Raw genomic sequence first — 27,488 nt, forward strand, 5'->3', positions numbered from 1 at the left:
CCCCCCCCCCCCCATGGGAGTTAACAGCTTGTCATTAATAAAAGTCAACATTTGTTCTTTGACAATCGGTAATGATGTTATTTTTGATGGGCTACCAACCACATTATAAAGTTCAACTGGCTTTACGCTGCCCTTATCTACGTTAAGGCTACCTGCTCCTTGGAAGTTGCCACGACGGAGCAACTTTCAGGGCCGGTTTGTGTAATGAATTCTACACTTTTGCACACAAATCCCAGCTCCGTTTACGCTTCACAATTTCAAATAGAGCAATATTTCTTTCTTACCACTGGTTAAACACCAAAGTGGACGCCCGTATTGAGTGTCTATGGCTAACGATTGGTTCGAATTTTTCTTAGAGGCGGGACTAACAATACGTTGTGAACACGTTGAGGAAATACGATTTAGCTAGCTAGCAAGAACTAGCTAACAATACATTTCAGGGAGTTTATGTATTATAACTTTTGATCGGAAAACCAAAATGCCATCGCAAAATGGGAAACCGGATGTCATGTTTGTAAGTAGTAACAGGCTATTACACGTTTTGACTTCAAATACTGCTCTGATTTCGTAGTCTTTGTGCGGCCTTCTTATAAGTTATAGCCTCGGAGCTCGACATCATTACTGCCTCTTTGGGGTAGCTCTCTACCCAGGCAAGGAGAGGTTTTGCTTACGAAAGTTTATTTAAGTAACATTTCGGGTTAATATTTTAGCGATCTACATACTGTTCATACTAAAAATAAAGTTAGATGAATATAAAGTTATAAATAACTGGAAAAGGTGAACAAGTAGGCACTAACGCTTAGAAGGCTAGGCTAAAGTAACAGAGGTTGTCTATCATCACAGCCTTCGCATGTCACCTAAACTGACATGCGCAATATAATGTGCCTTAACGTTTTTGTACTATTTAAACCAATTTTTTAGGAAGAAGATGACCTGCCTTACGAAGAGGAGATCATCAGAAACCCGTATTCGGTCAAGTGCTGGATGCGTTACATTGAGTTCAAACAGAATGGTGGCAAATCCATTCTGAATATGATCTACGAACGAGCATTGAAAGAACTACCTGGAAGGTACTTAACACAACTAACCTCATTATAGCAACATAGTATTTAGCTATGGTTTCCTGTAGTGCATTTACTGAATCAGATTAACATTGTGAGCTTAGTGTCTGCTCTATGGGAATACCTTAATTGAATTGATCAAAAACATGCTTATACTTTTATAATGGTCTTGCAGTTACAAGTTATGGTACAACTACCTGAGGGAAAGACGAAAACAGGTAAAGGGGAAGTGCATCACAGAGCCAACTTACGAGGAGGTCAACAACTGCCATGAGAGAGCATTGGTGTTTATGCACAAGGTAATGCTAATTCTCTGACCCATTACCAAACTCTTTGGTGATTTGTTTTGTTTCTTGAGTGTGTTACTATGGAGTGATGTATCAGTGACCCTTTCTTTGCCCTTTTCAAGATGCCCAGAATATGGCTGGACTACTGCCAGTTCCTGGTGTCTCAGTCGAAGATCACAAGGTGTAGGAGATCTTTTGACCGTGCGCTCAGAGCCCTTCCAGTCACACAGCATCCTCGCATCTGGCCTCTGTACCTTCGCTTTGCACGCAACCTGCCTCTGCCAGAGACAGCCATCCGGGTTTATCGCAGATACCTCAAGGTAAGTCCTTCAGATCGGCGAAATAATCACCACATGTCAGTGTACCAACATCACATACATCTTTTTAGCGTGTGGGTTTGTGATGTCCGTTATTCAACTCGGTTAAGTACTGACACGCTTGTCGTCCCCTCCCATGCAGCTGTCTCCAGAGAATGCAGAGGAGTACATCGATTACCTCCGCTCCGTTGGCCGTCTGGACGAGGCAGCCGTGCGTCTGGCGTCGGTGGTCAACGACGAAAGCTTTGTGTCCAAGGAGGGAAAGTCCAACTACCAGGTCGGGTGTTTGTATCCAATGACTTCATTTACACCTTTGCAATAAGAGTCACGGTTTAAGGGTTCGATTCCTAATAGAGACACCTGAGTTCAATGCATGTTCACTGATGTCATCTCCACGTGGCTGTGTGGTTGGTCTTCACAGCTTTGGCACGAGATGTGTGACCTGATCTCCCAGAACCCCGACAAGGTGAAATCTCTGAACGTGGGCGCCATCATCCGAGGAGGCCTCACGCGTTTCACGGACCAGCTGGGCAAACTGTGGTGCTCCCTCGCTGACTACTACATCCGCAGCGGGCACTTTGAGAAGGTGACGTGCCACATCCTAGAACCTCTTCTTCTGCAGCGTTGAATGTGGTGCTGCCATGCTATTTGATGGTCAAAAATAAAATGACGGCTGGTTTTACTGAGCTGTGTGTTATGGTATGGATGAAAACGATACCACTCGTCTCCAATCAGGCTCGTGACGTCTACGAGGAAGCCATCCTGACAGTGGTAACAGTGAGGGACTTCACCCAGGTGTTTGACAGCTATGCCCAGTTTGAGGAAAGCATGATTGCGGCCAAGATGGAAACAACCTCGGAGATGGGCAAAGATGAAGATGGTATGTGACGATTATTACAGATGTCTTCCTCATCTAGGACTTATGTATGGCAATTGTTGATAAGTGTAGCAGCTCATATAGGTTGGGACTTGCAGTATGTAATATAGGTTTAGATTGTTATCGTAGGTTTAGGAAGACCGCTAGGGATTGTCCAGAGGAGCATGACCAAAGAATCTACCAGTAATTTTGCACCTACTATATATTTTACATTGTATACTATTGTTTTGAATTATTTAGACAGTTTTACATGTTCTACTTTTTTATATTTAATATTTGTATATGTTTATTGTATGCACCTTCCTGCCACAGTAAATTCCTTGTTTTGTGTAAACGTACTTGGCGAATACAGCTGATTCTGGTACCTGTACTGTTACTTATGGATAATAAAAGTGACCATTGTACTACAGCCATCTTACCTCTCCGGTTTCCTTGCTGGACTGAATGAAATGGGCCATGAGAATGAACGAATGATGTTCCATGATGTCTTGTTCCATTTTTCCCAGACGACATCGACCTGGAGCTTCGGCTCGCTCGCTTTGAGCAGCTGATTGCCCGGCGGCCCCTCCTGCTGAACAGCGTACTGCTGCGTCAGAACCCCCACAACGTCCACGAGTGGCATAAGAGGGTCAAACTGTACGACGGGAAACCACGACAGGTAGGTCCTACAACACCCTGATCTGTCCGCCTGATTCACTGCCATTTCTAACCATGCATCGCTGTGGATGTATTCAGATATATTCCACGCCGTTTATTCTATACAGTTTTGCAATGTACCCAATGTCTGAATGTCACTTTCGTCTGGTAGATCATCAACACCTACACCGAGGCCGTGCAGACTGTGGATCCGATGAAGGCCACAGGGAAACCTTCCTCCCTCTGGGTCTCCTTTGCAAAGTTCTACGAGGAGAACGAGCAGCTTGATGACGTAAGTCAGAGAGATTGGCCATATATAGAAAACTGTCAAACAAACTGCTTTTAAAAGAATGAGCAAGTTGAAGGATTGCTACAAGTATGTCTCACTCGCCTCTAAACTACTGTTTTCCCCCCTATAATTTCCCATCAGGCCCGGACCATCTTTGAGAAGTCCACCAAGGTCAACTACAAGGTGGTGGATGATCTTGCAGGGGTGTGGTGTGAATACGGAGAGATGGAGCTGCGCCATGAAAACTATGATCAGGCACTTCGTATTCTGAGGGTGAGGAGAACAAACTTCTATTGCAGAACCATCTCACCATAAGAACCTACAGAGGCACGATCATTGTGGATTCAGCAAGAGGAGACTGCTTCAATTTCGTGCGCTTCTTTTTAAATGGCTATCTGTGATTTATGGTCTCGTTTCAAATCTGTAGAAAGCTACTGCCATCCCATCCAAGAAAGCCGAGTACTACGATGCATCCGAGCCAGTCCAGAATCGAGTGTACAAGTCCCTGAAGGTCTGGTCCATGTTGGCAGACCTGGAGGAGAGTCTCGGGACATTCCAGGTATGTTCATGGCGCATCTGGGTTTTGACCAGTGCTATGGTATGTTCATGTAGTATGTTGACTTAATTACAATATTACCAAACCTCGAGCGCTGGCATTTTTGTCACCTTTCTTGTCATTCAAAGAGAACCAACAGTTTTGTTTTCATTCTCATTCTCAGTCTACCAAGGCAGTGTATGATCGCATCATAGACCTGCGCATTGCCACGCCTCAGATCATTATCAACTACGCCATGTTCCTTGAAGAGCACAGCTACTTTGAGGAAAGCTTTAAGGTAAAACCATATATGCTATTGTAACACCCCTAAAATAATCCTCGTCCTTCAAGAATGTCTACCAGTTCAACCATCTTTTGTAATAAATGAGTGTTGTGTTCTCCAGGCATACGAGCGTGGCATCGCTCTCTTCAGATGGCCCAATGTGTATGACATCTGGAACACCTATCTCACCAAGTTTATTGACCGATATGGGGGCAAGAAGCTGGAGAGAGCCAGAGACCTATTTGAGCAGGCTCTGGATGGCTGCCCAGCAAAGTTTGCCAAGAGTAAGGATCACATTTATGCTGACAAAGACATAGGGGACATTTCAGGAATCAGCACGAGAATAAGTCAAACTTTGTATTTTGTACATCAAAGGAAGTCAATACTCTTAAATGTACTCGGTAAAGAATGCCAATTTTGATTTGACGTTATTTGCAGCCATCTACTTACTGTATGCCAAACTGGAAGAGGAGTTTGGTCTCGCTCGCCACGCCATGGCAGTCTATGAGAGAGCCACAGAGGCCGTAGAAAACGACGAAAGACACCAAATGTTCAACATCTACATCAAGAGAGCTGCGGAAATCTACGGAGTCACCTACACCAGAGCTATTTACCAGAAAGCTATAGAGGTACCCTGACCGCTTGCTTGCTCACATTCCATCATGTCTGTTTTGGCTTTATCTCACCAAAAACGATGAATCCTTTCATTAATGTCACCAACATTGTGTCGCTTTTCCTCCCCCACCCAGGTCCTTCCAGATCAACACTCCAGGGATATGTGCTTGCGCTTTGCTGACATGGAGAGCAAACTGGGCGAGATCGACCGCGCCAGAGCCATCTATTCCTTCTGCTCCCAGATCTGTGATCCCAGGGTGAGTCGGCGTGACTGTCCTCGGTCACCACAACGCGTGTCCCCTCCGCTCCGTGCTGACAAGGGCCTCCTGTGTTTGTGCTGTTTGCAGCTGACGGCCCACTTCTGGCAGACGTGGAAGGAGTTTGAGATCCGCCACGGGAACGAGGACACCATCAGGGAGATGCTGAGAATCAAGCGCAGTGTTCAGGCCACGTACAACACCCAGGTCAACTTCATGACCTCGCAGATGATGAAGGCCACCACCCTCGGTGCCGGTATGCGACATGACGCGTGCACACACACTCGTGCACACACTCGCATACACGTGCACACACTCTGCCTCGAAAGACGTTGGGCGTCTTCTATTTTGCCTTCTAAACAAAACAAAAAAAGAAGACATCTCACAATGGTTTACATATAGTGTGTATGTACATATTTAATTATATGAGACATCCGTTTGCCCCATGAAGACCTCCTGTATAACCCTACTGCGTGTTTGTGTCCAGTCTCAGATCTTGCCCCAGGGCAGGGAGGCCTCGACGACATGAAGATGCTGGAGCAGAGGGCACAGCAGCTGGCGGCAGAGGCCGAACAGGACAAACTCAAACCCAAGGAGAAGATTCTCTTCGTCAGGTCAGTAGTCCCTCACCGTCCCCTCTTCAGTGGCCAGTCATCCCCCTCCTCAGAGAGCTCAGCGGCATGACTGGGCGGGTCTCCCCCCCCGTGGGGCTCGTTTTTGAGGAGAGAATTGCACTATGAAGTGCGAGAACGTCCATCTTTTTCTCCCGCAGAGCTCGCTGTTGTACTTTGTGTGCATGCGTTGAATGGGTTGAAAACGGTTGAAATGATGGGTTCAATGTTGTTGACGCGCGTCTCTCCAGGAGTGACACATCTCGCAGTGAGCTGGCTGAACTGGCTAAGCAAGCCAACCCTGATGAGATTGACATCGACGAAGAGGAGGAGGATGAAGACGGGGAAGATCAGGGTCCAGAGGGTGAGTTGGAACAACCTCCTGGCACGTCACCCCCCCCCCCCCCCTCCCCATCCCACCAAAGCAGATGTATGATACCAACAAAATAAAGTGACCCATGTTTTTCTTGCTTCATGTAAATGCGTGTCTATTGCTCTTCACTCCGCAGAGGTGCAGCTGGAACAAAAGAGTGTCCCCACAGCTGTGTTCGGAGGCCTTAAAGAAGACTGAATGTCGGACACCAGCCGGTAGTGACATCAGCCAAACACTGTAGATAGAAGCTCGAAGGAGCTCCCTAGAATTGGGGGAACGGAATCCCTGTAACGACTTCATCGTTGGTTCTTTGTATGTGGGCTCGTCTTTTTCTTCCATTGTTTTGGAAGTCTGCATTGTTATGTTTGTACCTAATCAGTGAATAAAAATGACGATTTACATCATTAGGGATACTTGTATGATGCTCATTTGGGCTTTGGCCACAAGATGTCACCCTAACCCACATATGCAGGTCAGTTACTGGTATTGTTGTAGCCTTGAAAGTTGATGCACGGTCGAAAATGATGATGAATGTGAGATGCTTAATTTGAGTCGGCTTACATTTATGACATTGTGGGAGTTCTGAACAGAGACAGGAATGGACATCAGCGTTTGTGTTCACAGTGGTAGGAGACTATGGCAGTCCTTCAGTGGGCAAGAGGGAGTTTCCTGCCCTAGAAAAACATGGGGGAGGAGTTAAGTGGCTGGGAGATTGAAACTAGGACTTGACTTCCACTGGTTCATGAATGGACTGGATCTTCTGTTTTCCCTTATTCTTTAATCAACAAACTAAAACCACACTTATCGAATCACGTGTTTGTAATGTAAGTTTAGATTGAAAAGTACTACTAATGTTCAGTAGCTTATCAAAGTCAGTGTATACACAACTAAAAGAGAATCACTGAATAAAAATAAAGGACCTGTCCTGTACCATCTATAATTAGATTTAAAACAGTAATACACCTACAAAGTTAGTGCTCAAGGGTGAAAAAGATTTCCGGAAACTTTCAAGCGACAGGGGATAATGTTGGGTATGCTTGTTCATGCACACCTAATGCGATAAGAAGTATTATAAGCGTTATTTTGTCATGTGTACGAGCTGACTAGTTGACCGCAAGGGTGCACCTGTTTCACAAGCATACCTCTACCTGCTGGTTTTTTTCACAAGTCGTAAATCCCGCCCTCACTAATTTTCCTTAAATGCTATTGGCCAGTGAACTGGCTGAGGGATGCCAGTGTGGGGCACCTGAAAATCCGTCATCTGCGCGGGGCTCTAGCCGACTGTAACCAGCCACACGCATTATAGTGCGAAACGGGAGATAAGTGTTTTTCATTTGTACAGATGGGTTGGGGGCAACAGTAGGGAGTGAGACCGCGCACGCCTTCATCTCATGACCGTTTAATTCACTAAACTCGTGGAGAAATATCTTGAACTGGATAACCCGTTACTATATAGTTTTTTCCCCCGGAGAAAACGCTTACCCACATCCGTGTTCCTAGGACGTTGTGCTATGGAATAGTCAATAATGATAGCTTGAATTTTTGAACGTTTATTGTAACCAACTATTTTCTAGTTCTGTTTCCTCCTCCCGTTTCCACGGCCTGTTTCGGTACTCGCTATGGTGGACTCAAATGCAACGAGGAAGACGTTTGTTGTCCCAGAAATAAAGCCATTGGATTTGTACGATTTTACTAGGGCAAAAATATGCGCAAGTGTCGGTTGGCTGTTGGCTAAATCATACGGCAATGCAGGTATGTTGTGATTTATAGTTTCATGTTATGTTATTCATCATGTTATTTTCCAACACGCTCCCCCCCCGGTAATCCAACATTTTTCCATATCTGTCAATCTAATGAAAAACGCTTGCATGAAGGTGAACTGAGGGCTGTGTGTAAACTCAGCGATTTTGGGCACACAAAGAGCAGCACATGAATGGATCGTGCACTGTAGCCTAACCCTAATAGCTGTTTTTTTCTCACATTCTTGGGATGTTGTCTAAAGCACAGCATCATTGCATCTGAATGAATGCACCATTAGGCTACGACACAAAATGTTATATTTTTTTCTTGTCTAGGCCTATAGACTAGCCGATGTGATTTTAAGCCGATTTGATGTAGCCCGCATGTCAAACCCGACTGGTGCATTGAGGCCTCTAGGTTATTTTTGACAGGTAGCTGAATATTGGCCGTAATGATAATCAGTTGAATCATAACACTCTTTGAATGATGTGTGCTAATCACATGTTTTAGGCTTACGGTATGGATCTAGTTTTAGCAACTGAACAGGTACATTCATAGCTTACTCATTGGTCCTTGAACATAAAAATATAGGTATATTAATCAACTATAATGCGAAAGGGCGGATATTCAAGAGGCGCGTGTGTAAAAACCACCCGCTCTCATGACGCGGATACACACCCACTTTAGAGAATCCTTTTGTTGGATGTACTCCCACTCCCAAATTTGGGATAATTTACAGCCCTACTCTTGTTCATTGCATTGATGTGTCTTCCTAAAATATATAGTATAACCTTTTACACTCTCACCTACACAATTGTTCTCTTAGCTATTACTTCCTCATTCACGACTATAATTTATTGAATCCATAATGCCTGGAAAGATACTTCCCTAGATGTAAACAAATCTCTCTAGCCAGTGACAATGAGATGAGCCTGGGAGTCATCACATATTCCAGTTTAAATTTGGTTATGGTTTGACACAAGCTCAATTGTACTTTAGCAACCTGGCTTATGTGTCATGTGTTACGCAATCCCTAGCCATGGGTCCAGGCTGCTGTTTCACTGTGGGTGGCCAGCCTGCTCAGGGCATCAACACCCAGCCCGACTGGCTCTGCCACACCCTCTGGCCAAAGTCACCCCCAAAACCAGGCTAAAGGACTAGGCTCTGAGACTGACTGCAGTTTGGAGTATGTTATATACAGTGTGAGGATGCTTTCCCCTCTGCTAGATAATCTGCTGAACCAGCCCAGGACTGCAGTTATCTCCCTGCCCAAACATGGTGACGTCATCAGTTCCCCTCCCAGAAGGCTAATGTTGAAGAACAACAGATATTACTGCTGGAGCAAGATGTCCTGTTCTCTGATTGGGTATGAGTCAGTACCCACACCATAATCAGTTTCTATAGCTGTTGAGTTGGTTGGAAGACGACTGAACAGTGAGTGTCCAGGGATAGTGTTAATGTGCAGTGTTGGTTGTTGTAACTGGGACCCCCAAAGCTCTTACCCTGTTCAATTCATATCAGTAAAAAACAGAATAGATGCTTTTAAATAAATTTGTTGGTAAATTGTACACACTCACTACAGGTAATACAACTTCAGTAATTGAAAGGAAATATGTAGCCCTTCCTTAATTCACTCTGCCTTTCCCTATTGATTCCGAATTCCTCAGAAAAAATGCTGTTCCCTCCTGAATAAAGGTCATAAAAGCTCTTGTTTGTTCAGCCCAGAGGAAACCTGTTATTGTGGCTCCACCTTGCTCCTAGAGCTGCAGGGACCAGCCTGCTGTTGTGATTACTCATCACAGCCGTCAGTGTGTCTAGGGTGGAAGTTGACAGGTGAGCAGGAACTCAGGAGGATCTTGGGGCAGCTACCGGCGCGAGACACAAACCGTGGCTGTTAGCATGTGATGTGCTGAAACCTCCCAAGTCTTTCTGATGCTCCCTGACAGATGTTCTCCTCTTGGGATGCCCGAGAGGATCTGAGGGAATCAAGGCCAAAACTCAGGGGGAATCCCCTTAGCGCAAGGGTGGAGATCTACTGTCCAACTCTGGAGTATTGCACATGTAAAAAAAACCCAGGGAGGCTACATTTGAAATGAGCATTGTAAAAGAAGGACCTTCGTGCTTGCATTCTTCTCATGCTTTGAATAGGCAGATGAGGTCATTAAAAAACCAGGTCTGTGATGATGGGGTATCCATGTGGAAGTGGAAGGCATCATATTTTGTGATGCTAAGTGGCTCTCGGAGAGTTTGTAGGTCAGTGGGGGGAGACCCCGCTGCGTCGTGGACTGCTGTACTACTGCACAGCTTTACTAGAAAGCTTACTGTCACATGCAGATGGGACATGTGGGAGGGGGAAGGAAGACCACCTATCTGCTCCTGTGAAAGGGTTTCGCCCATGTGCCTGTGAGATTTTCCTTTGTGAGGTCGTTTTATTGATTTGGCTTTGAAATGAGGTGCAGTTTTAGGGGATGTTTATTCGCGGATAAAGACACATACGAGATGTGTGATGTGCTGTCTGGAACTATATGCTGGTGAGATTTTGCCGGAGCTTTTTTGGTTCTCTGGAGGTGTTGAGACTTGAGGTGACATGCACACCACAGCATAAAGCTGCTGTTTCACCGGCCTCATTTTTGGACGAATTAAAGCGACAAGAACTGGCTTTGTTCAGAGTATGAATATTTCTAGTTTGATCCTGTCTACTGCAGGAGTATTTAGTATTATTTACAGATGTGAAAAATGTAGACAATAGCAATAATATAATTTTTTGAAAGAAAAGCGTGTTATGTGTGTTCCTTAGATCAATATAATAAACAAAAGTATTAAGTCCCCTCAGATATACAAAAATGTGGCCGTTTTATTTTGATCTGTTAATCATAATTTGTTATGAATCCGGTCTCGCAAAATGCAGACATTTGAGTCAACGCTGCTTCCTCTCTTCTGACGCTTACCTTTCACGCTGCTGCACATCTGAGCTCTTATGAATAATTGAAGTCCTGTGAGGGTTCTTGAAGGGGTCTAAGCAGGACAGTCAAAGTAGTATACTTAGATCAGCCTCTGCGCTTGTGGAGGCTGCCGTGGCCCTTCATTAGGACAAAGAGGTCTTAATGTTCACTTGTTACCATGACAACCCGTCTGAAATCCAACGCTGGACGCTGCTCTCGGGTGTAAAGTGGAATGGCGAGGGGGGGGGGGAGAATGTGCCGCCTCGCGGAAGACTCCCAAGGGAACTAGCTTAACCAAAACATTGGTCGGATCGAACGGACTCCTGTTTTGCGTTTGTGTCCTTTAGTATCTTGGGCCCGTGCCTATAATGTCTGTGACATGACCAGCACGCTAACTCAATCAATTATGCAGGAGCCCCCCCCCCCCCCCTGCCAATGGGGGGTTGGGGTGGGTGGGGGTTGGAGACAAAACAGAGGTGTCCTTAGTACCACTGTGAAAAGTCTTTTAACTTAACTGCTATGTCTGTCTGACTCCTTGACCTTTTTTTTTAATGGGATCAGTTGCAGGTGCAAGATGGTTCTCTCCTGCTTCTTCTTCTGCATCATTTAGGCTACCGAGCTGCCAAACCACTTTCCAACATTGCCAGTATGTGCATATTTGACCTTTGGCCTTTCGGCTCTGACTCATAGATAAATCATGACCTCTGATCTGTGTGCATGTATGCTATGGGGAGGGAGGGGGGAAGGGAGGCCAGTGTGGCTCATACCTGTACACAGAAACCATCATGTTTGCTGCCCAAATACTTAGCTGAGGGACCGTTGATTTCAACATTGTGTTGACATTGTCCTCTATTTAGCTTGAGCTGAGGCGTTACCATAATTCCCTTTGTGTCTGTCTCCTGTTTCAGCTGTTTACATGGTTTACATTTGCAGAATGTCCCTTTTCCGACGTGTGTGTGTGTGTGTGACAGACTGGTCATTCATTTGCTGGACTGTTCCTCAGGGAAATGATGCTTCTATCGACCACATCCATCGCTCACTGCTGTGAGCTTTGCATCCTGCTTTGCATTCTGGGTATAGTTTGTCATGGCGATCCTATGTTTCTAAAGAAGTATATTCCTCACTGCTTGTTGGTGAAGGAGACAACAACTTTGTGAAAGTGTTTATGCTCCTAACGTTGCCCTCTGGAGTAGTAAGACACAAAGGGACATTCATACCCAAATACGTGCTCTCAGCATGACTAACACCATTGTATTCTACACCTGTAATTGTTGTCTGTGAGGGTAAGCTATAGAAACAGAGACGCCAGAACATTGTCGCTGATGGGCGTTACTTTGTATTGTGCCCTTTCAATAGGTCAATTACAGAAGTCCTAATGACACAACAACCCAGTCAGGAGAATCTCATTATCCTTCAGTCTGTCCTTATGGGTTGAGGAGCAGTAGTGACTCACTGAGAGACATGTGATTTACCGAGGCCATATTTGTCTCTATACTTTTTTCTTTTCTTCCTTGTTCCTCACTTGAATAATGAAATATGAGCTGTTGACTGTAATTTGTGCATTTTTTTTGTGAAAGTATTGGATTGAGTGGGTTTCAACTCCGCCTGAATGCAGCTAAACCTGTTTTGGGTGTGTCGTGTGTGCTTCAGTGTTGTGTGTGTGTGTGTGTGTGTGTGTTTGGTGTTCGGAGCTTGTTTACAGACAAACCAGTCTCAAGTGCTGTCTTGGTGTTTACTCAGAGCGCTGCTCCTCGATTGTTATGTAGGGACTTCCAGAACTCTAAGGTTGTCTTTTGACACTGCTTTTGACAGGCAGTACTAGTAGGCAAGCTGTTATAAAAAATATGTTGCATTAGCTCCTGAAGGAAGTGGCATTTTACAATGGCTGGGTTTCTAAAGAACCTGCCAAGGTTATCTCTGAGTGGTTGTCTGGTTATCCTCAGACTGTAAGCCCTGGTCTGGTTATCCTGAAGTGGCCTGACTACTGGGCTCACTCTCCAGCAGGGCCCTGACATGTGACCTGATGGGGTGTAATGCACCGCAGTATCGTAGCCGAGGGCAACAGAATGACACACTCACAGTGAGCGGCCGGTGACAGGACAGGGAAATGGCAACAGAGGTGTTTTCCTCCTCCGTGAAAGACGACAGTTGAACCATTTCAAGCGTCTTGTCACCTCATCCCCCAACCCTCTGGCTTTTTTTCATTGTTTTGACTGGCTTTGCTGAGGAAGATTCACACGCTCGCTCGCTCCCCCCCTCTGTCCCTCTCTCCCGCTCTCTCTCACAAGCATGCTTCATTTAACCCCTGCTCTACGCACTCAGTCAGAAGATTGTCGCTTTAGGGCAGAGGCTAGCCTGATATGCCAGTGAATGTTTATCTGGGTTGCATCAGGTAGCAAATACTTCAACCCAAGCTTCACCCACGGTGGCTCTAAACTCCTCGTTTTTCACTTCCATTCACAAAGCGTTCCAGACTAAACAGGGAGCTGCCATGTTCAGTTGATGTTCTGCGTGCGTAGCCTACATCCTGTCCTATTTTCATATCCTGCTATATCCTTGTCCTCGTTCTCCTTGGGTTGCTGTGGTCTCCGGGTTCCTTTTGAACTGCTTCTCCGTAACGGCTTCTGTGTGTTTCGTTTTGCTTTTGTCTCTCGCCCCTGTAGAGAATGTACCGGTGGAGTTGCGGCAGCCGTTCTACAGTGACCAGTATGAGCAGGAGCACCTCAAGCCCCCCGTCACCCGCCTGCTGCTGTCCTCCGAGCTCTACTGTCGCACCTACGGCCTGCTGCAGGGGGGGCCGGGGGCCGCCGAGGCGCAGACGCCCCCCAAAGACAACGCCACCCTCCTCCAGCTCCTCGCCAAAAGGGGCGTGGCTCCCAAAGACCAGGACTCCCCGGTGACGGAAGCAGACCTACGGCACAAGCCGATCAAAATGGTAAGGGGCCTCCGGGGGATTGTCGTCGAGTCGCTGTTGTTATGGCTCGACCGAGTCTTTTATCGAGGCAGGTTTACCCGTCGGATCGTCTCGCTTAGTTGGTCATTCGGGGTGGTGTCCACCGAAAGGTTCATTTGAGGAGACATCACGGTTTGACTGGGCAGGGAACCCAATCAATCCTGCCATCGATCTTGTGGGGACACACAGTACAGATCTGAACACAGGAGTACATGGGGGGGGGGAGGCTAGCCAGGGGGTGGGGTAAGGGGTGTGGGGTAGGGGGTGGGTTGCAGGCCGGGTCTGGCGGTATACGTGGACATGTTTATGCTTTGATTCCCGGGATTAAAGGACATCAAACGGATCCTGCCCAGCCCCCCACTCTTACCCCACCGTGCCCCCACCCCCCCCTCAGGATGAGTGGTTCCAGCTGTGAAGGGCCAGTGCAGGCTGGGGTGGCTCCGGGTGGAGTCAGTGCTGACTGGAGGAGACAGCTCTTCAGTAAATTCGGGGTAGCCTGGGCGGGGTGGGCAAGCCACCAGCGATAGACAAAAGGTGGGTCCAGATCAGATTGTAGATTCCAACAATGGCCGAGCAGCACCAGTGAAACCGAAGCCCGTGTGTTGAGAGAGAGCACTCGGGGCTCGCGGCTAGCCCTCAGCGCGGCCGCTGAATCGAGCGGAACTGGTTTGTTCTCTCAGACATCTGAAATAAAGCCCCCCTTTTTTCCCCCCCCTCCTGTACAAGAATACGAGCCTCATGTTTCACAGTTGTCTTTTCTCTGCCTGAGAACCAGTCTCTCCCCTTTCGTGTCATAAAGGGCCGACTAGCACCGGCTTGCCTTCTGTTGGACAAACAACCTTTTGAATTCTGCTTCCCTTCTCCTCCGGAAATATGATTTGCTTTTTTGACCGTTGCCTGACTTGCCTGATTTAATTTGCCGTCTGTACGACCTCGTCTCGTCCTGGAGAGCTGGCCTGTGTTTTTGTTGATGGGAGTGGGGGAGGGAGTGCGTCTCCTGGGACCCAGGGGAGACGTGATGTTCTCCTTGTAGCCGGCTGAGAGCTCCCCTCTGCTCCACTGCCTCGGCCTGGTGGCCATGGCACCAGGTGTGTCACCGCCGGCCCGCTGCAGCCGCAATGAGCTCACTGGGGTGTGAGCGAGTGGAGTTCAGCTTGTGCCTGGCCCCCGCCACCAGACAGGCCCGGTCGAGGCAAGCGCCTGGGCCCTCCCCAAGGCCTTGTCACTGAACCGCGGGGCTTGGCTGTCAAGTGTTGCCCTGGCCGCTCTGTGCTGCAGTGCTGGGCTCGTGTGCAGCTGCCTGGCGCTGGGGAAGGGAGGCAGCGTTGCAGGGAAAGTGGGTCATGCAGCAGCAGCAGCAGCAGCATTAGGAGGATAGAGCAGCCATGTTGGGGCCTTGGCCAGTAAACGGCTTTGGAGCGACAGCAATCTGCTGGGCTGCTTTTTGATATTAAAGCTCAACATGTCTGTGCCACACACACACACACACACACACACTAACACATGCTCAGAGTAAGCGTGCTCACCACCAGAGTAAAGACATTGTTTACTCGCTGCCAAACCCTCTCTTCATCTGTTATATATGCCACCGCGTATATCATTGACCACTCTGATATGGTATCGATAAACCATTTCAATCCAATGACGCTTTATCAGAACGGGTGCCAGGAATGTCCAATGGGCCGCCTGCGTCTAGGTTCTCTAGATATTGGGGGGGGGGGAGCTTCTGGTCCAGCTGAGCCTCTCCCTGAAGGACCCCCTGCTCGCTGGTGGAGGTCTCCCACTGGGTCACGCTGGTGATGTCCCAGGCCAGCCCCCCCCCCCCCCCCCCATCGCTCCTCAGATTGGAGGATAAAGATATTTTAAAGATTAGAGATAATCTGCCATCCAGACTGAACGTCATCATCCCAGTCCACGTTACCCGGAACGCACCACTGACTCCCAACCACCGCAGCGTACGCACAGCGTGCGCTCTTACCAGACGTCTTTGTGCGATGTGTGCTGTTCGTTAATTCCCTCCACGCCCCGTCATGTACTTTAGAGATATGTTGTTTGGGAGTGCATCCGTGGGGTTTGTTCTCATTGCTAACGGGCTGCCTTTTGTGCGTCGTCCAAGGTCAGTCGTTGAGCTGTGATGCAGATGAGCTCGAGCCCAGAGAGTGCATGCCGGCTAGGCGCTGACACTTTGTCTTAAATCATACTGCTGTGTAGGCAAGTTTTTGGTCAACTGAGCATCAGTCACTAGCTCAATGTGAATTGGAAGTGGCAGACTTCATCCCCGGGATCAGGAATGATAAACTTTGCCTCGCAACATTTGGCCAGTCATGGGACCCTGCCAAAGGAAAAGATCATGTTCACTTTCAATTCTATATTCTTTGTTGGCGGGTTGGTAACAAAGGCAACAGAAGAATGTTTCAGATCGAGTGACTGATCTTCCAATGTGTTGTTTATGAGTAGAGGGCTTTATCCTATTAAAAAGCTCGAGTCCAGAGAGCTTTTTCTGCCAGACTGTTTAGCCATGTCATGTTCAGAGACCCATGCACTGTTAGAGGGGTTCCTGTTCTGGACCCCCAGTTGGGCCCCAAACCTGGCTGATCCCTCTGTTTATCGCTCTCTGGCTCTCTGGCTCTCTCTCTCTCTTACTCTCTGTCTCTCTCTCGCTCTCGTGCTTTCTCTGCAAGCAGCGCACTGAGCTGTTGGTGGGGGAAGGGGTTAAGTCATATTTCAGACATAATCAGATTTCACCTCAGTCCTAATCGCTGCTAATGATTTTCTGAAATGCCTCTGCATTCATTTTTCATGCCTGCTATTGACACGCGTGGCATACGGTGTAATTTCTGGAGGATGAGGGTGAACGTCGTAGGAATGTTTATCTAATCATGCTAGCTATTTTCCCCCCCGGCCCTGGGTTTCTGAGCACCGAGTCGATGTTAAGCTGGGAGCGTTGCTGTGTTCAGGATTGCGGTATGGTGCATTGTGGGTCAGATTGTTGGTTGTTATGACGATCTGGCAGAGCGGGCTCTCTGTATTCCAGGGTTGCTCCTCTCCCCTCTCTCATTAGGGAAACTTGTGATTTGGCTTAGCGGGCTCTGGCGGGGTCAGGACGGGAAATCCACCCCTCCTCCCTCCACTCTCCTTTCATTCCTCTCCTTTGTCCTGAGAATCCAGCTCTTCTCCCTCCTTCCAATAATTACTGTACCACACAAACAACAGAGCACACCGGCACAGTCACACTCTCAACGGCTTGAATTCTCTTCGATTTTTCTCCCAGCAGTAAACTGTCATTGATAAAACTCTGTTTGTGATGGCATCATCCCCCCCCCCCCCGTGTGGGTCTCTGGGCACGGTCCAAGGGGAAGACGACCGTGGCCTCTCTTATTCAGTCGGGCCCAGTCCGTCCCAGCCCTCGCCCGGAATCCATCACAGCCTCATCCCCTGTCCGTCTCCCTCCCGCGACGCAGACATTCGCACCGAGCACACGAGCCGTGGCTCCCAGGGTCCCCTCCGGCAGGGGCTCCGAGTGACCCCCAGTCCAGGGCCGTCCCCTGGCCCAGAGAGAATGCTATGTGACAGGCCTCTGCTGGCGTGGCCCCCCGCTCTCCCACAGCACCGGGCCAGCCCCGGCTCAGCACTTCAAGCCTGGGTGGACGGACGGAGCTGCAGACGTGCGCGGAGCGGCGTCAGCGCCAGTGCACCACAGGGCGCAGCCTGCAGCTGGAGCAGGGGTGGAGCGCGCGCGCGTGTGTAAAGCTACAAGGAGAACACGCACCTCTCCTTGAAGTTCTGAGACGGGAATAAAAGGGGACAAGCACGAGTGAGCACAGATTAGGCTCAAAGCGGGCTCGGATCAGGGATCGCGGAAAGACCTCTGTGACGAGGAATGTGTTTGTTACGACCCGTCTGTCCTCTCCATTGGCCGGGGGTTAATGATTATAACAGAGTGCAGGCTGCGGTGAGCCAATCAGCAGGAGGGTGGAGTCCCACCGCTGTGTGGGATGGAGGCTGGTGTACATTATGTGGAACACAAACTGACACAGATTGAAGAGACAAAGATAGAACCGTGATGTCGTGTCTTCGGCTGACAGCAAGGATGCATAAATCAACGGCTTCAGAGTCAAATAAGAGCATGTTGTGAACGACCGCGGGACACATTTATACATGCTTGTATCCACCACCTTCTATTTCCCCTCCACTTGATCTAGTTCTCGTTGTTGTTGTTGTTCCTCCTCTCTCGCAATGTTCAGTGGTTGTTGTTGACTTCAGAAGGATCTAGAAATGTCCCGGATCCAGCCTGTGTGCCCCATGCCCGTCCTGCGGGCCCCGTCCGGATCCTGACTCGGCCAGGCCAGGCTGTCTTGACCTGCTCCTCCGGGGCTAGCAGAGCCCCCCTGGTCCTCCGTCAGTCTGTCAGGCTCAGGACGCCTTCAGCTGTCCTCTCTCTCTCTCTCTCTCTCTCTCTCTCTCGTCCTCTCTCTCTCTCGTCCTCTCTCTCTCTCGTCCCCTCTCTCTCTCTCGTCCTTCGGAAACCTCCTGAGCAACCACTTATCTAGAGAGCCCTCTTCTGATACGCTCGTTCCTCTCTGACATTGATTATATGAGCTGTGGTGGATAAACACGGAAACTTCTCCCTTCAGAGGTCAAAGGTTGCGTGTGTGTGTGTGTTGGGGGGGGGGGGGGGGGGGAACGGTGACTGTTCAGAGCCGGCGCCCTACAGAGCCTGGCTGCAGGTGAGCCTGGGCCCACGGTGTGACTGGAGACGGCGTCTAATGAGCTAACCCTCTTAGGGGGAGCTAAGGCGCTCTCTCTCTCAGCTCATAATGTTGTTGTTGTGGGTGCAGTTTTAATGGACTCTGGCCTTGGGAAGAGGCTCTGTAATCGGGCTCTGACTATGAGAGAAGGAGAGGCTATTGCTGCTGCACTAGGGACATTAAATGATTAACAATCTTTGTGGGCGTCCCATTTTGTCGATGCCTCTCGTTATGAAGATTTACATCAGTCTCTGTGGCGTTTTGGGGGGAGGGGGGGGGTTGTGGTTCCGAGTTTATTGTTCTGCCCACGCTGGTTCCTCTGCACTTCAGATCCATGTGTCACGCCGGGCGCTGCTTTTCGTCCAAACGGCCGCTGCGGCACCTCCAGCCTTCCCCAGTCGGGCGGTTGCCGTGCGATACAGTTTCCTGCAGCCTGCCACACATGACTCATACTGCCGGATTTCACAGCAGACGCGGAAGAGGGAGAAGGAAAGCTGGAGAGAAAGTAGAGGACGAAACGGGCGAAGAAGGGGGGGAAAAAAAACTTCCCCCGGCGCGGAGCCGATGTCGTATTGATTTATTGGAGCGTTTGTACAGTCAGCAAAGGGAGCAAAGTACACCGACACTCTCACACACGTACATGCGGCCCACTTTACAGCACAAGGTCCCATGTTGTCACAGCAGGTCTCTCTTCCCACACAAATCTTGACCCTGGAGACACCTAGTGGCTGTGGGTGGTATTGAAAGGCTTTGCAGCAGTGCACTCCTGGCCTGGCTGCATTGCCCTGGCGGAACAGTAGACATGTCACCAGGATCTATTATAGCATTAGAGCTAATTGAATGATGTTGCAACTGTCATCTGGTCCTTGTTGCCTGGCCCTGCCCTGACTCTCTCTCTCTCTCTTGCTTTCTCTCTCTCTCTCTCTCTCTCTCGCTTTCTCTCTCTGTCTCTCTCTCTCTGTCCCCTCTGATTGGTGCAGAGTGCCCACTTGGCAGTGATGGATGCCCTGATGGCAGTGGGCGCCACGGAGACGGTGAGCGCTGTGAAGACGTGCGGCGCTGTGGAGCTGCTGGGGGGAGGAGCCAGCTGGGAAGCAGCCCTGCTCCACTGGGTTAACGAGGTAAGGAGCCGGGGACATGTGGCCCCGTGGCCCCCCGCTCACGATGTGTTCACTATGTCCACCACTATGACACCATACAATCCCAATCCAGTGAAAGAACCACACCTTCTAGCCGCATCCCATTCCGGTTCATTCCCAAATGAACGCTGACATTCGAACCCGCAAATCAACGCTGGGCGTTGCCACACGTTAATGTTGGCCGGTCGACCGAGGATTTGTCGAGGCGTCTGTCAGCGCACCGTGTGACTTTGAGACGTTGTCGACGTGTCCTAGCTGAACCAGAATCTGAAGAAGCGAGCGGAGGGGCAGAGCGACGCGTCGCCGAGCTGCACAGAGCCCCAGCCCGTCCAGGCCTCAGTGAGTTCGCCACACACACACACACACACACACACACACACACGCATACATACCAGTGGTTCACATGACATGCATACTCCAACTATAATCTCTCTTGGATTACACACATACACTAACGCTCTTACATAAAACATTGACTCTGTACAAGCGCATTATGTGCAGTGCATTAAGTTCACCACGTAGTTCTGCTGTCGGCGCTTGGTGCCGTACACGCTTTCTCCCACTGCGCATAACACATGCACACTTTGCCACGTCCCTCACTGCGAACCTAGTCTCTCTCCTTCTGAGTGTTCCATCCTAGCCCTTTAACACCGAACCCTTCCTTCTTTCCTGTGCTCCCCCTTTACCTCCTTCATCTTTTCCTCCCTCCCTCATCTTTTCCTCCTTCCCGGCAGTGTCCCACTCGCTGGTACTGGAAGCTAGTTCCTGTAAGTTCCTTCCTGTCCTCTGTTTCCTCCTTTCCTTCCCCTCCCTTTCCCATCTCCCTATTCTCCGTCAGCAGATTCACGACTGACAGGTCGGTTTTTGTCCCCCCCCCCTCTTCGTCCGACGGCACCGTACCAGAATGCCAGTGTGCTGCTACATGCTGTCCCGCATCAAACTGCCGATGTCACCGTTGATGTCATGAGACGTGGCAGGGAAGGGGGGGGGGAGGTGGTCTGGTGGTGGGGGGTGGTTGTGATGCACGCTGGCCTTTTGTAGCTCAAATGTAGCAGTGCATGACAAAAGGAAAATGAAAAAACACTCCTGGAAATGACATCTAAAACCTGTCCCTCTGGTCGTACCAGAGATAGGGGAGTGTTTGGGGAAGGAGGAGTTTAGTTCGACTTCCAGTGAAGTTGTTGGTGTTGACACCGGTGCCATCTGTCTTCGGTTGTCCTACCTGTTTGAGCTAGAATATCTTTTCTCTCTGCCAAGGCTCTCACCTGTCCTAGTTTCTCCTGACAATGGCCTCACTGTTCCCAGTCTGCACTCGCTAAACCCCTCCCCAGGCTCCTGCAGTCTGGCTGCACTTCTTTCTCCTCATACATCGCATGTTGTCTGGTCTCTCTCTCTCTCGCTCCTTCGCTCGTTTACTTCACTTCACTTTTGCCTGTCCCATTTGTCGTGTGACCCCCGAACCAGGTGCGCCTTGCTTGTGTGGTTCTTTTTGTGTTCACTGCCCAGTCCCGCTTGGAGAATAGTGACCCCGTCATTTGTGTTGCGGTGAACTCAAATCTCCAAATGCAAACGCCAAAAGGTATTGCATTGACAGTGGTGAACTGTAAAGCGAGGGGTGAGGATCTCCTGTACGGTCCCGTGTTCATCAACTAACCACCTCTCTATCTCCTGTCTCTCTCTCACCTGTCTTTCTATCCGTTTCTCTCTCTCTCTCTCTCTCTCTCTCGCTCTCTCGCTCTCTCGCTCTCTCCCTCTCTCTCTCAGATCCGCTACAGAAAAGATAAGACGCAGTCCAAACAGAAGCCCACGTTCCCTGTGGTGAACGACATAACGGACCTGTCCAATGGCTGTGCCATTGCTGCCGTCATCCACTACTACTGCCCTGGCCTGCTGCGACTGGAGGGTTAGCGCAAACCAAACCTGGCAACCACAACAACAGATTGACGACAGAGCTACCCGCGTGCCGGCGAAAGTGCTGAGTGACTTTGACCTCCTCTGTGTTTCAGATGTGTGTATGAAGGAGTCCATGTCGGTGGACGACAGCCTGTACAACCTGCAGTTAATCAGCGAGTTCTGCGACAGCTGTCTGAAGAGCTGCTGCCCCCTGGTGTTGGAGGACATGCTCTACGCCCCTCCACCGTTGCGGGTGTGTGCGCTGTGCTCCTTCATCGTCTGCTGATACAATGCTCCCATAGAACAGCGGTTTAATCTCGATAACTATAATTGTTGAACTGACAGTGGGTTGTGTTCTTCTCAGGTCAACATAATGAGCTTCTTGGCAGAGCTGATTGGCTGGTTCGAGGTACGAAGGCCAGAGTTTGTTCAGCCTGTAGACGTGACAGGTAAGCGAAGGCCATTGAGGGACTGGTCTATTAAAACAACGCAGCCACCGTGGAGTTGCATATATGTGAATTTTGAAATCCCTCTTCATGCGTATGAACAAATGCTATTCCTTTCCATGTGGAACGCAATCATCTCTTCTCCCAGATGCTTCTGCACCACTGACACCAACCAGCAGTAACAGGTGAAGCATTTCCTCGAATAAAAAAAAGTACAATAAAATGGAATATTAAAGTAGTTGATCTACCGCATTGTTCGTGCCTAGTCCACCCAGTGCTGGGGAATGATTTGTTCTTTGCTCCGATTGACATCGTATTCTCTGGGTCTGTGCATTTTAGTGGTTCTCCCTCCATCTTCAAAAAGCCATTCCTCCCCATCTCCTCCCCAGTGTCACCAGGGGGCGTGTCAGGTGAGAACAGTGATGTCATAACATCACATGGCATGTTGGGTTATTTCGAGTCTGTTCACTGTTGCCTGTGTGTGTGTGTGTGTCAGTCTTTTGTGTGTATATCTTTCTCTGTCTATTTTTGAACCCATTAAGTTGATTTGAAGTGTCCTCGTTTCGGCTTGTTTTGACGGTTGTGTTTGGTGCATTTTCGTGTGCATGCCTTTTACTTGTGTTTGTGTGTGTGTGTGTGTGTGTGTCTCTCAATGTGCTCAGGATCTCTGACTCAGTCTACCTCAATGTCTCACATAGAAGGAACTGGAACAAGTTGGACGAGGAAGCCTCTCAGGTGGGTCTCTCTTCCGCTCCGTAAGACTCGGCTCTCCCAAACATGTAGCTGTCTATTTTCCGTTGTACATCATTAAACATTCGACTTCCCGGTCTCTCTAGTCGCCCTCTGTCGGCTGTTTCCTTCAGCATTCCCTTCGGCCTGGACAGCGATGTGGACGTTGTCATGGGCAACCCTGTGGGCGCCATAACCCGCTCGGTCAGCTCCGACAATCTCACCCCGCCCGGCCCGACCATGACCCGCGTGCCCTACACGCCCCCGGAGGACCTCAGCCACCTGCTCAGCAAGGCCCCGCGGCCCAACGGCCCCCTGGCCCCCGCGAGGGCCTCGTGGGCCACCCAGAACCTGGGCGTGCCCCTGGTCCTGGAGGAGAACGGCCTGGCGGAGGGCGAGACCGGCGAGCTGCCCACCATCGAGGAGGCCCTCCAGATCATCCACAACGAGAGCAAGATGGAGCCGCGCCTCCACCCCGACGGCGCCCCCGACGGCTTCTACCTGCACTCGCCCGACGACCGGCACAACGGGGGAGGCCCCGCCGCCCTCAGCTGCTCCGCCCCCTCGCGCTCTGCCATGCTGTATCGGCCCACGGGGGAGGCGGGCGAGCGCGGCCGCACCCGGCACGCCTCGGAGTGCTCGCGGGACGACGACTCGGTCCTCCGCGACGGCAGCGTGGACTCGGACGCCTCGGAGGACCTCCCCAAGGCCCGCTCCACCCCCGCCACGCCCGCCTCGGCCGGCTCCGCCCGAGGGCGGGGCGAGGAGGCGTCCGACAGCGGCGTGAAGATGACCAGCTTTGCCGAGCGCCGGAAGAAGCAGGCGGCGGAGTCCCCCAAGGCGGGCGACGCCCCCGGCCCCCAGCCCGCCTCGCGGGGCCAGAAGTCGGAGGAGAGCCCCGGCCAGAGCCCGGCGCTCACCACGGAGATGTCGGAGCTGGGCGCCAGGCTGGAGGAGAAGCGCAAGGCCATCGAGGCTCAGAAGAAGCGCATCGAGGCCATCTTCGCCAAGCACCGCCAGAGGCTGGGCAAGAGCGCCTTCCTGCAGCTAAAGAAGGAGCAGGGCGAAGGGGAGGGCGAGGAGGACGCGGAGAGCCAGGTCAGCGCTTCCTCCACAGAGGAGGAGCTGAGCCGCCTGACCCTGGAGGAGCGGCTGGCGCGCATGGAGGAGGAGGAGGAAGAGGAGGAGAAACAGCACCCCCCGGTGGAGGAGGTCGGCAAGGTCAAACCGGGGCCGCGCCCCGACAGGCCGGTCCCCCTCCCCAAGGACAAGGCGCCCGCGCCAGGAGAGAAGGGGGCCGAGGCAGGGCCCCCCCGGGGGGGAGAGAAGGTGGCGGCGCCGCTCGGCGACTACAACAACGCCGTGTCCAAGCTGAACGCGGCGCTCAGCTCCCTGCAGAGCGACATGCAGCGCCTCGCCGAGCAGCAGAACCAGCTGATCAAGAAGAAGGCCGCCTCCACCAACAAGTCCTGGGTGATCCCTCCCAGCCCCAAGACATCCACCCCCACCGCCCCCGCCAGGATGTCCCGCGAGTCCTCCCGCGACCTCAACTCCGCCTCGTCCTCCCCCTCGCCGTCCCGGAAGCTCCTGGGCCACGCCGCGCCCAAGTCTCCCCACGCGGTGCCCCGCAGGGCCCAGTCGGTGCCGCCCAAGAGCCCCAAGCACCACCACCACTACCCCCGGCCCCTGGACGCCAAAGTCCCGGCCGTGTCCCGGGTCCTCACCCCCCACCACCAGAACGTGGACAGCCTCCCCCACCTGCGGCGCGTCTCCCCCTGGCAGTCCCAGGTGCAGACGTCCTCCTCCTTCACCATCTCTCACTCCGCCGCCGGCCAGGACGAGCCGCCGCCCCTCCCGGCCGAGGCCGCCCCGTTCCCCGTCCCGACCCCCGTCGCCCGGGCCTCCGACGACAACCTGTCGGACGTCGGCTCCAACGACGACAACCACAGCATCTTCAGCATGGACCTGGACGCGGGGCCCTCGCAGGCGCTGGCCGCGAGGCCCCGCCCGGGAGCCGGGGGCTGCAGCTCCGGGGCGCCCTCCGAGTGCTCGTTCGAGAGCGACGTTCCGGCGGCGGTGAACGGCAAGCGCGGCAGCCTGATTGAGATCCCGCTGTCGGCCCTGCGGGGGGACGGCGAGGACGACGACCAGGGGCCGGACGTGTTCTCTGACTCCATGAGTGACGCGACCGAGCCGGAGAACAAGGGAGGGGTCGGCTTCTTCTTCAAGGTATCGTCTGTCTGTCTGTCTTATGGCACTGGGTCTGTTTGAGCCTAGTGTTTTAGCCTGGTGTCTGACTGTGTGCGTGCGTGTGTTCAGCAGGACGACAAGGTTCGGCCGGAGGACGAGATGGCCCAGCGACGGGCAGCCTTGCTGGAGAAGCAGCAGAAACGAGCGGAGGAGATGAAGAGACGCAAGCAGGAGCAGGAGAAGGACAGAGAGGCCAAGTGAGACTCTCTCTCTCTCTCCCTCTCTCCTTCTCTCTCTCTCCCCCCATCTCTCTCCCTCTCTCCCCCATCTCTCTCTCTCTCTCTCTCTCTCTCTCTCTCTCTCTCTCTCTCTCTCTCTCTCTCTCTCTCTCTCTCCCCCCCTCTCTCTCTGTCTCTCTCTCTCTCGTGCACAGCCTCTAGCACCTCTCTACACCGACTCGGTCTCCCCCCTGATCCTAATATAACGCCCTTCCCCCCCCCCGCTCTCCCACCCCCAGCAGGCCTCAGTGGATGACCATCGAGGGCTGGGGGGACAAGGCCGAGGAGCGACCCCACACCCCGGGGACCCCGCCCCACACGCCCTCGGCCGAGGGCACCCCCCAGCGGCGGGGGGACTTCACCAAGCAGGAGTACGAGCGGCGGCAGCAGCTGAAGATCATGGAGGACCTGGGCAAGGTCCTGCGGCAGAAGCCCACCACCGTGCGGGACCTGAAGAAGCAGAGGCCCAAGACGGTGTTCCGCGATGACTCGGTCCTATCCCGGAGCCCCGCCAAAGGCTTTATGGGTAAATACAGAGCGAGTACTCCCCCCCCCCCCCCCCCCCTCTTTTAGTTTGTTATCTGTGTATGGTAGCTCATGTTGACCACATGGACGTTGTTTAACATTTACTTTCCTTCGTTCTCCTTTCTCTTTTTCTGCCCACAAGGCTCAAGGCTCAACAAGGTGTACTCGCACTCCACCATGAACCTCTCCTCCATGGCCAACGACAGTGGGACGCTGACGGTCAGAAAGTCTCCGAGGTAACTGTCGATCGCGCCGGCCCCGTTTCGCACTCGCGAGGCCTAAGCCGCGTTGTCCGACCGTTGAACCTCTTGCTTAAGCGCCTGCTTATCATCCCCCTCAGCCGCTCTCACTCCCCGTCGAGACTGATGTCACCGGGGAGGATGGCCACGCCCAATGGAGAGAGGGACTGGGAGAACGCCTCCACCATCTCCTCCCCTGCCTCCATTCCAGAATATACTGGTAAGCTCCGGCTCAAAGAGTTTAAACACTGGGTTTATCTCTGAACTCATCGGTATATGTTGTACCTGCCGCCAGTTGACTTGGGATATGTTTGTAACGTGAGTGTTTTTTTCGCCTTGTTTTCTTTTTTTTTTTCTTTTTTTTTTCTTCCACCCCCTCTCTCTCTTAGGACCAAAGCTGTACAAGGAGCCTAGCTTCAAGTCCAACAAATTCATCATCCACAACGCCATCTCTCGCTGCTGCCTGGCCGGCAAGGTCAACGAACCGCAGAAAAACAAGATAGTAGAGGTCAGAGCCCTTTCGGTCAACAGCCCGCATAAGTCCACATGGAGCCGCTCGTCTTTCCCCTCTGCCAACTCACGACAGCCCATCTCATTTCACTTCATGCCGGTTCATGTCCGTTTTTCTATCTTCCTCTCTGTGCTACAGGAGATGGAGAAGAGCACCGCCAACCACTTCCTGATCCTGTTCAGAGACTCGAGTTGCCAGTTCCGGGCGGTGTACACCATGAACCCCGAGACGGAGGAGATGGTTCGGATCACCGGCATCGGGCCCCGCGTCATCTCCCCATCCATGATCGAGTCCATCTACAAGTACAGCTCCGACCGCAAGCAGTTCACCGCCATCCCGTCCAAAACCATGTCCATGAGCGTCGACGCGTTCACCATCCCAGGTCACCTGTGGCAGAAACGCCCGGGGACCCCCAAAAAGCTAGGGACCCCCAAATAGAGACCATCTGAGCGGGGGGGAGTGTGGACATGCTTGCTCCGAGGCCCCTTCCTCCCCCTCCACAGTCAAGCCCCAGTCATGCCCTCTTCTTGCATTATTCAAGGCCAGTTTTCTGTTTTATTGAGACTCCGTAGCGAGGTAGACCGCCACAGGGCTCGCAAAATGCCCTGTCGGTCTAAGCGCCGGCTCAGCTTTTTGTGTGGTACGTGTGTCATGTGACAGGGCCCAGCCAGTCTCTTACAGCCATTCATCCAGCACTGTCACCGCTGGCTGCAGCCTACATTAGCCTCTGATTGGCTACGCCTGAACTACCTAGATTGTAATATAATCATGTTGTAACTGACTCTTCCTGTCCCCCCTTTTACGCTCCCGGCCTTCTCATGCCGCCCTGCCTTACCCCCCCCCCCCCCCCCCCCCGGACACCCCCAGCCACCCTATGTCCCCCTCGCCACCCCCCATGGCTCCCACCACACAGTCCTCCATGTGACCTTAAGCACTTGGTGGTGAGAGCGAGGGGGGGGGGGGAACACTCACACACTGCCACTGCTCAAACAACGATACGCGGGAGCAGAGTCG

General features: G+C 51.5%; 2 protein-coding genes across 4 annotated transcripts; both read left to right on the forward strand.

Moving 5' to 3' along the window:
• Window positions 1-357: 357 nt before the first annotated feature.
• xab2 (XPA binding protein 2) lies at window positions 358-6,548 on the forward strand. The gene is made up of 19 exons (XM_084677274.1): window positions 358-514; window positions 922-1,070; window positions 1,237-1,360; window positions 1,471-1,668; window positions 1,808-1,942; window positions 2,087-2,251; window positions 2,401-2,545; window positions 3,049-3,200; window positions 3,351-3,470; window positions 3,609-3,740; window positions 3,895-4,026; window positions 4,187-4,300; window positions 4,407-4,569; window positions 4,724-4,914; window positions 5,035-5,157; window positions 5,248-5,413; window positions 5,645-5,771; window positions 6,020-6,132; window positions 6,278-6,548. The coding sequence occupies exons 1-19, from the start codon at window positions 479-481 to the stop codon at window positions 6,337-6,339; spliced, it is 2,547 nt and encodes an 848-aa protein (XP_084533400.1). The 5' UTR covers window positions 358-478; the 3' UTR covers window positions 6,340-6,548.
• An 870-nt stretch (window positions 6,549-7,418) lies between these two features.
• camsap3 (calmodulin regulated spectrin-associated protein family, member 3) lies at window positions 7,419-27,307 on the forward strand. 3 transcript variants are annotated; one of them, XM_084678047.1, is made up of 17 exons: window positions 7,419-7,893; window positions 13,487-13,758; window positions 19,505-19,645; window positions 19,919-20,002; window positions 21,428-21,566; window positions 21,670-21,809; window positions 21,921-22,005; window positions 22,151-22,187; window positions 22,342-22,412; window positions 22,665-22,737; window positions 22,839-24,960; window positions 25,051-25,178; window positions 25,439-25,725; window positions 25,867-25,960; window positions 26,065-26,183; window positions 26,353-26,471; window positions 26,613-27,307. In XM_084678047.1, exons 1-17 carry the CDS (start codon window positions 7,761-7,763, stop codon window positions 26,910-26,912), a joined length of 4,344 nt encoding a protein of 1,447 aa, XP_084534173.1. In that variant the 5' UTR covers window positions 7,419-7,760; the 3' UTR covers window positions 26,913-27,307. The 3 variants fall into 3 exon arrangements, with proteins under 3 accessions (XP_084534173.1, XP_084534174.1, XP_084534175.1); XM_084678048.1 differs by having other exon boundaries at window positions 25,054-25,178; XM_084678049.1 differs by having other exon boundaries at window positions 22,701-22,737.
• Window positions 27,308-27,488: the final 181 nt, after the last annotated feature.

Source organism: Hypomesus nipponensis, chromosome 17 (genome assembly GCF_054491055.1).
Source record: "Hypomesus nipponensis isolate SF chromosome 17, ASM5449105v1, whole genome shotgun sequence".
NCBI classification, from domain to species: domain Eukaryota; kingdom Metazoa; phylum Chordata; class Actinopteri; order Osmeriformes; family Osmeridae; genus Hypomesus; species Hypomesus nipponensis.

Coding starts and splice junctions, on each gene's coding strand:
- camsap3 (XM_084678047.1), top strand. CDS start 7,761: ATGGTGGACTCAAATGCAACGAGGAAGACGTTTGTTGTCCCAGAAATA. Junction 19,646..19,918: donor TGCTCCACTGGGTTAACGAG/GTAAGGAGCCGG, acceptor GACGTGTCCTAG/CTGAACCAGAATCTGAAGAA. Junction 25,179..25,438: donor GAGAAGGACAGAGAGGCCAA/GTGAGACTCTCT, acceptor TCCCACCCCCAG/CAGGCCTCAGTGGATGACCA.
- xab2 (XM_084677274.1), top strand. CDS start 479: ATGCCATCGCAAAATGGGAAACCGGATGTCATGTTT. Junction 4,915..5,034: donor TTTACCAGAAAGCTATAGAG/GTACCCTGACCG, acceptor TCCCCCACCCAG/GTCCTTCCAGATCAACACTC. Junction 5,772..6,019: donor GAGAAGATTCTCTTCGTCAG/GTCAGTAGTCCC, acceptor GCGTCTCTCCAG/GAGTGACACATCTCGCAGTG.